This window comes from Condylostylus longicornis, unplaced genomic scaffold (assembly GCF_029603195.1).
Source record: "Condylostylus longicornis isolate FDR11 unplaced genomic scaffold, ASM2960319v2 ptg000045l, whole genome shotgun sequence".
In the NCBI taxonomy this organism is placed as follows: Eukaryota; Metazoa; Arthropoda; class Insecta; order Diptera; family Dolichopodidae; genus Condylostylus; species Condylostylus longicornis.
In genome coordinates, this window is record NW_026578014.1 from 816,301 (window position 1) to 824,375 (window position 8,075).

General features: G+C 27.4%; 1 protein-coding gene across 1 annotated transcript; it reads left to right on the top strand.

The window, feature by feature from the left end:
- The first annotated feature begins 5,586 nt into the window (after nucleotides 1-5,586).
- On the top strand, nucleotides 5,587-7,788 carry LOC129610574 (gram-negative bacteria-binding protein 1-like). Its single transcript, XM_055523178.1, has 4 exons — nucleotides 5,587-6,347; nucleotides 6,432-6,601; nucleotides 6,668-7,062; nucleotides 7,145-7,788. The coding sequence occupies exons 1-4, from the start codon at nucleotides 5,587-5,589 to the stop codon at nucleotides 7,355-7,357; spliced, it is 1,539 nt and encodes a 512-aa protein (XP_055379153.1). The 3' UTR covers nucleotides 7,358-7,788.
- Nucleotides 7,789-8,075: the final 287 nt, after the last annotated feature.

Sequence of the window (8,075 nt, forward strand, 5' to 3'; positions counted from 1 at the left end):
AAAACGTTTTACTTTTAGTGTATAAATTTTTGTTATCGTTTATATTTACGTATTTACATAGACACATACATATATTATATACCACATGAATGCAATTAGGAACACGTTAATTGCGCAAAACAAAAATATAATTAGAACAAAATATAATTAGCCAGCCAGCCACCCGGGGATGGTAAATGTTTTAAACTTGACGGAACACGTTAGAGATTGTAACTTAAGTTTGAGCATTAGAGAACAAAAAAAATTAATAAGAATACAAAACAAGTAAAAACGTTTCAGTCGGTATGAACCGATTGAATTATACCCTGCATCTTTCATTGTTGTATAGCAATTACTCAAACCTGTGAAACCATTCTATAGAAACTTCACGGATATGTCTGATCTATAACTGAACACACAACTACCGAGTTTCGTGAATCTGACTTTATTTTTCCAAATATTTAAACTCTTGGACTTGTATGGGAGCTACTCGAACCTGTCAAGCAATTCCACCAAAACTTCAGAAATATCTTTGACCTATAATTGGACACACAACTGCCAAGTTTCATGAATCTGTCTTTGTTATTTTTCCAAATATTGAAAATTAGCTTTTGGAGTTGTATAACAGGTACCCGAACCTGCCAAGCAATTCCACTAAAACTTCGCAAATATATCTGATCTATAATTGGACACACAACTGCCAAGTTTCATGAATTTAACTTTATTATTTTTCCAAATGTTTAAAATTAGCTTTTGGAGTTGTATGGCAGGTACCCGGACCTGTCAAGCAATTCCACTAAAACTTCGCAAATATATCTGATCTATAATTGGACACACAACTGCCAAGTTTCATGAATCTAACTTTTTTATTTTTTCAAATATTTAAAGTAAGCTTTTGGACTTGTATGGGAGCTACTCGAACCTGTCAAGCAATTGCACCAAAACTTCAGAAATATCTTTGACCTATAATTGGACACACAACTGCCAAGTTTCATGAATCTGACTTTATTATTTTTCCAAATATTTAAAATAAGCTTTTGGACTTGTATGGGAGCCACTCGAACCTGTCAAGCAATTCCACCAAAACTTCAGAAATATCTTTGACCTATAATTGGACACACAACTGCCAAGTTTCATGAATCTGACTTTATTATTTTTCCAAATATTTAAAATAAGCTTTTGGACTTGTATGGGAGCAACTCGAACCTGTCAAGCAATTCCACCAAAACTTCAGAAATATCTTTGACCTATAATTGGACACATGACTACCAAGTTTCATGAATCTGACTTTATTATTTTGCCGAATATAAAAAATTTGCTTTTGGAGTTGTATGGCAGCCACCCGAACCGGTGCAGCTATCTCATTAAAATTTTTAGAGCATATGTAGAATATAATTGGACACATGTATACAAAATTTTATATTTGTACCTTTATTAGTTTTTGAAATAATTAAAATAAACTCTTTGAGTTGTATGGCAGCTACCCGAACCCGTTGTCCGAATTGGTCCAATAACAATAGGGTTCGTCCTTGGCACAAAAGAAGCAACTTGTGAAAGTTTGGTGTCGATTGCATTATTCGTTTTTGAGTTATCGTGCGATCGGACGGACGGACGGACGGACGGACGGACGGACGGACGGACGGACGGACATGTCTAAATCAACGCAGAATTTTACGCTGAGCAAGAATATATATATATGTCCATACCGCAGATGACTCCTTCAAGTAGTTACAAACTCCATACCAAAGTTAATATACCCTTCACGAAGTGCAGGGTATAAAAAAGTTTTTGTATAGATATGCATATTTATACATGTAAAATTACATACAACAGAAAAGCAAAAATTGTACATAATGCCAAATAAAAAGAAGCAACAGAAAATAAAGCTTTAGTAGTCCTTTATTAAATAAGAATGTCGAGTTTGGTTATTGTTCACTTTACAAGCTATGTTAATATGGTATTAGTTTACTGTTTTCAAGTTTGACACATATAGGTTTCTAATATTAAGGAGCAATAGGAATGTGTCGTTTTTGAGAAAACTTTAAAAAATTGCTAATAAATATAAATTAAAATTAGAACTAAGTCGCTCAAATGGCAAAAATGTCAGAATAAAATATAAAACTACAAGTATGGTTGAATTTGTTAAAGAATCAAAATATCAAAAAAAAACTTATTCATAACAGTTCATAACAGATGAGGGAAAATGGGAGGATAAGGTGCTTTATTCTTTTCCTTAAAATATTTTTTTTTGGTGTTTGTTATAATATTGAAATCTTTTAAATTTCATTAAAATATTCTTAATAATTTCAAATATTCCTTGTTTACTTTTCATATCCTCCCGTTAGTGCTTATAAAGTTAATTTTTGTTCCCGTTATCAAAACAAATTATGTGAATTTTTATATATTTCATTAATGTCTAAATGTAACTCTGTGTATATACGAAGAATATACCATGTACACATACATATATGTATATGCACAAATTTTAATACTTTGGTGTTTTAAACACTCATTACTGTAAATATATGGAGGAATATTACACAAATTTTAAAAAGAGGAACCAGAAATCAAAATAGTAACAATAATTGTATAACAGTAACAACAACTAAACAACATGGTAATGTTCTAAGGTAATGTTATAAAAATTAGATACGGTTGATTCTTTTGTTGTACTTTATTTTTTATTTTGTTTTTTTTACAATTTAAAAGGAGTCAAAGGGTAGGTAGATATAATGTCGCATGTAATAGTCAAAAGAAATGAAAATAATGAAAATAAACATATAAAAAAAAAACAAATTACATTAAAAAGAAAAGCAGCCCAGGAAATGGTGTGAAAACACAGTTGGAATTTGTTCGGATTTTATGGTGAATTGAACAAAGAAATTAGTGATTTTGGGGGATGTTTTTATGTTATTTTGTTGTTCCAGTAATTTCTGTTTCCTTTCCCTTTCTTTGAAATTTTGTTTCTTCTTTTATTCTGATATCATGTTTTTTTTTAAGTTCATTTTTTAACAATATTCTTTTTTTTTACTTGTGTTACAAACAATACATTGTGTATTGTTATACATTATATTTACTCGTACTTTTATACATACGCAGTAGATATTGTTCTATATAGTGTAAATTTTAACCAATTCGCTATTATATTTATGTACGGTACTACTTGTATTTTTATTTTTTGTTTTGGTACCAACTTAGAGATTTCCATTTTTATTTAACAGAGTTTGAATTTGATAATGACGACTTTTTATTTCTGTAACAAGTAAATTGGTAACAAAAAAAAATTTAAAAATAAGAACATAAAATAAATGAAACAAAACTAAATGTTAAATTTGAATTGGAAGGAAAAAGAAAATTAAGGAAATTGAGTTCATTTTCAGATATTTTTCTTTTACTATTTGATTGAAGTAATTGGCAATTTGTAATATGATACAAGTACATACAAATTAGAAAGTAAATCTAATTGTACAAATACTTTTTTGTTATAGTTTATATATAACACTTAGTTTCTTTTTAAATTCAAACTTTAAAGTAAACTTAAATTTAAATTGCACAAATTGTGTGTTATTTTATTTAAAATATTGAGATTAAATAAGGGAAAATCATTATTTATTTTTGGAAAAACCAATGTTTTGTAATTAAGAAATTTTCCCTTCAACTCCCTTATTTAAAGGATTGCATACATTTAGGATGAACAATTTATACAGTCTTTGAAATGAAGCAACAAAAAATTTAAAGAGGCGTTAACATAAATCGAAGGTGCCAAAATTCAAAAATTTCCGAATTTTGAGTGGCGATAACTTGAGAGACTGGTGGAGGTGGGAAAAAATTTTCTTTTAACCAAATGAACTATTTATTGGTGTCTAAAAGCTGTTAAGAATACAGACTTTTACAACCTGCGGTCTAGAAAAATGGCATAAAAAATTTTAACGACCATTTTATTTTTTTAAAGTTCAATAAAGAATGCCGTAGTAGAAGAAACAAGCCACTATGTTTCTGTGTTTGCAAAATTTGAAACATTATGTTTCATAATTTCATTTCAATAAATAGTTAAACACTGGCATTTTTAGGACTTTGAGGGGCTAAAACTTTCAGAGGGGGGGGGGGGGGGCAGATAAGAAAATTTTTCCTCTACAGAAGTAAGTTTCTAGTAAAGATGTATATATACATATAGAATTTTAGCTTTCTATCTTTAAGGGTGTAGAAGTTTTGTAAGCATATTCACGGACGGACAGAGTAAAACTAATAAGCACTTTTTTTCAAAAATTTTTTGGAAAAGTGCCAAGAAGTACATAATGTGAACGTCATACTATGACCCATTCGTTAATAAAAAATAAAAGTTTGTTTTAATTTAATGCGTTTACTAGTGTAGGTAATTTTAGTTTTTTACCACATTATAAGGGAACATCATTGAATTTTCCACGCTTGTTGTACAAATACAAAAAACCATTACAAATAATTATTCGAACATATAGTCTGTTGAATTTGAACGTAATTTTTAAAATATTTTAATTTGAGTCCCCAATTCATTAACGTTGTCGTTGTAAGAACACTAATACAAAAGTATTTAACATTTGATTACACATTCATACAACGAATATGTATTAGCAGTATAGTGTAATATGAAAATTTATTCTTACTCTTCCTGGTATGTGTTTTAGTCCGTCTGTTTATCGATAACTATTAATTAATAGTATTTTATTACTTTTCTAATGCAAAAATCGTTACTTATATGTGAGAATTTGTTTTTTCTTATTTCGTTTAAAATACCTTATGCCAATAATAAACATTATTCTTATCGAATATTTTGAGTTTTTAAAAATAATCACTTTGTAATCAAGTAAACGTCAAAAATATTATGCTGAGATAATTTTAATTGGGCAAGTTTTCAATTGTATTTGAAATAGAGAGTAATACTAGAGACAAAGAAAATAAAAGAGCAAATTATCGATTGAGCTAGCAAGTTTATTTAAATCAAAAGAACAAAATTTACCATAAAAATGTATTTTACACAAGATTATCTTGTGGAAACATTTACACAACTTTCATCATCACAACTTTCTATATAATTCAAGTATATTCTCCGAGTCATGGTGAAATATTGAGTAACTCCACGTTTTGCATGATTTTGTTTTAATATAAAGTTGATAATTACAAGTCAAATGGTTATCAAAAACTCGTTAAAATTATTTCTGGGCTTCCACAAGCTATTATGATTAATTTTTTTTTTTTCAGATTTGTTTATTTTTGTACTAAGACAAAATTAATAAAGGAAAATAAATTTTAGTTAAAAATCTTTGTTTATGTACGCAACATCTTAACGTGTTAATTTTAAAGAATAAATTAATTTTAATAATTAATTGTTAAAACCTTTTGGCCTATACATTTAAGTAAAACTTTAAAATGAATTCATACTGTTTTTAGAATTTTAAAATGAAAAATGGTTATTCTATTAGAAATGCTTTTGTGTTGCAAACTTTAAAAGTGACTTTATTAGGGAATTTTACATTTAATTTATTAAAAAATTTAGCTTATTTCTTATATAATTTATTTAATAAAAATAATTATTATTATAATTATTAATAAAAAAAATAATTAAATAAAGTAATGCTGCTGTCTCAAGCTTTACTAACGTTGGGATTTGTTGTCTTTCTCAATGTTGATGAAAAAGTTGAAGAAACAATTAATAAATCTACTGAACAAAACAATAATAATAATAATATTGGAAATTTTAATCTCAAAGTAGAACGTTACAATAATGATGGTATAAGGAAAAGTGTCATATCACAAAATACAATAGTTTTAAAGCCAAATGATTTACTTAGAGAAAGAATTTTGAAAAACCTTGATATTCCAGATAATAATGGTGTACAAATAAATTATAAGCAAATTGTTATTAGAAGTCAACGTAAAAATGATGGAACACCATATATAATTTCACAAGTTGTTCATGAAGGTATTGACAGTATAATAAATTCAACTAAAAGAACTTCTGCTGATAATATAAAAGATGAAAGCAACAATAATCATATTGCTACAGCAAATTTTAGTCCACTCTTCACGTCACTTCTTAATAAAGCTGGCAAAAATTGTGAATACTCAAAGACGATTGTAAACAATAATCAAAGAATATGCAAAGGGCAATTAATATTTCAAGATGATTTCAATGAATTGAACTGGGATAAATGGCAAAGAGACATAAGAATACCTATGGATACGGAAGACGCAGATTTCGTATCTTTTCAAGGTTTAAAACAAAATTTGTACATAAAATATGATAATTTATATATTTTACCAACATTATTGAGTGAATTACCAGATTATGATGACAATGCTATACGATCGGGTACATTAATATTAGGACCAAAGTAAATATTTGCATATAAATATACAAATTTTCTGATTTAAATTCGATTATTTTGGAAAATGAAGTTACAAATTTTTTCTTTTAGCTGTACAGGTGTTATAAATCGGGAAGTAGAATGTAATAGACAAGCTTTTGCATACCGTATTTTACCACCAATAGTATCCGCTCGTATCACAACTAAAAATAAATTTTCATTTAAATATGGTATTGTAGAAATAAAAGCAAAATTACCAAAGGGAGACTGGCTATTTCCACGTAAGTTGCTTCAAATTATCTTTTAAATAGCAACTTATTAAACGAGAGTTCATTATTATGATATAGAATTATTTTTGGAACCTTTAAACAATCATTATGGATCTGAGAGTTATATTTCTGGTCAAGTACGTTTAGCATTTATCAGAAGCAATGAAATATTAAAAACAAGTAGTAATATTTCAATAGACGGTTCAAAACTTTTTGGTGGAGTTGTATTATCACAGGAAGACAAACACAGAGAAATTTGGATGGAAAATTCTTTCAATAGAAATAGCCATTATGGTGATAATTATCATGTGTACAAAACACTTTGGACCGATGAACTTATATCATTTTATGTTGATGAAAAAGAATATGGTACTTTATATGGTAATTTTTCATATGAAGCTTCACATTTATATAACATGAAATATTCTAATATTTGGAAAACTGGCAATAAAATGGCTCCCTTCGATAAAGAGGTTTGTGTTTTAGTTCAATATTTTAGATTTATTTATTTAGGACAAATATTTTATATAAATTTTTTTTTAATTAACATTTTAGTTTTTTATATCAATTGGTGTATCAGCTGGTGGTATATCAGATTTTCCAGATCATTGTATAAGTGGATCGAATCAAATTGATCAGAAACCTTGGTTAAATTTTGATAGTAAAAATGAATTGAATTTTTGGAAAGCAAGATATAAATGGCATGGTACATGGAAGGGGGAAGATGCAGCACTAAAAGTCGATTACATTCGTGTGTGGGCACTTTAATTATGATTATTTAAAATAGGTTTTGAGTTAAGTATTACTATTATTAGGGCCCAGTTCTCTAAGTATTATAATTGAAATATCTGTATATACATACATATATGTATGTATATATATGCGTTCTACTTATTTTAAACAAAGGAGGATAAGAAAAAAATTCCAATTGATTTTTGTTTAACTTAAGGTTTACCTTAAGAACTTACATAATGATTTTATACCGAATTACAAAAAAAAAATACTAAATTTCATAATAAGGTTGAAAAATCAAGTAAACCAAATATTCATACAAAAATTACTGGTTTTTAAATTGTAGACGGAAAGTTCCTTAAGAATAAATAAGAATTTACTTTTGAAGAGTCTGTGTAAATAAGGCAAAAATTACGAAAAAAAATTTTTAAACCGCGATAAAACTAAGAATTACAGTGGAAAAAAAAGATATTAATCTTTTATGTTTTTGGAGCTAATTTTCGTTGAATGCATGTACATTTTTTATAGAACAATATTAATGTTTATATATTTTGTGTTACAAAAAAACTAACAATAAATTTTCTTTTCTGTACAATTTAACGGAGCTTTAAAGAAAAATTTCTTTTGTAATTTTTTCTCCCATTTCACTTTATACTAAATCATTTATGATATTTTTCTTTTCCAATGCTTGAATATTGTGCTTTATAAGAGGGAATTAGACTTGTTTTTTTTTTTTTTCAAATGTTTTGTTTAA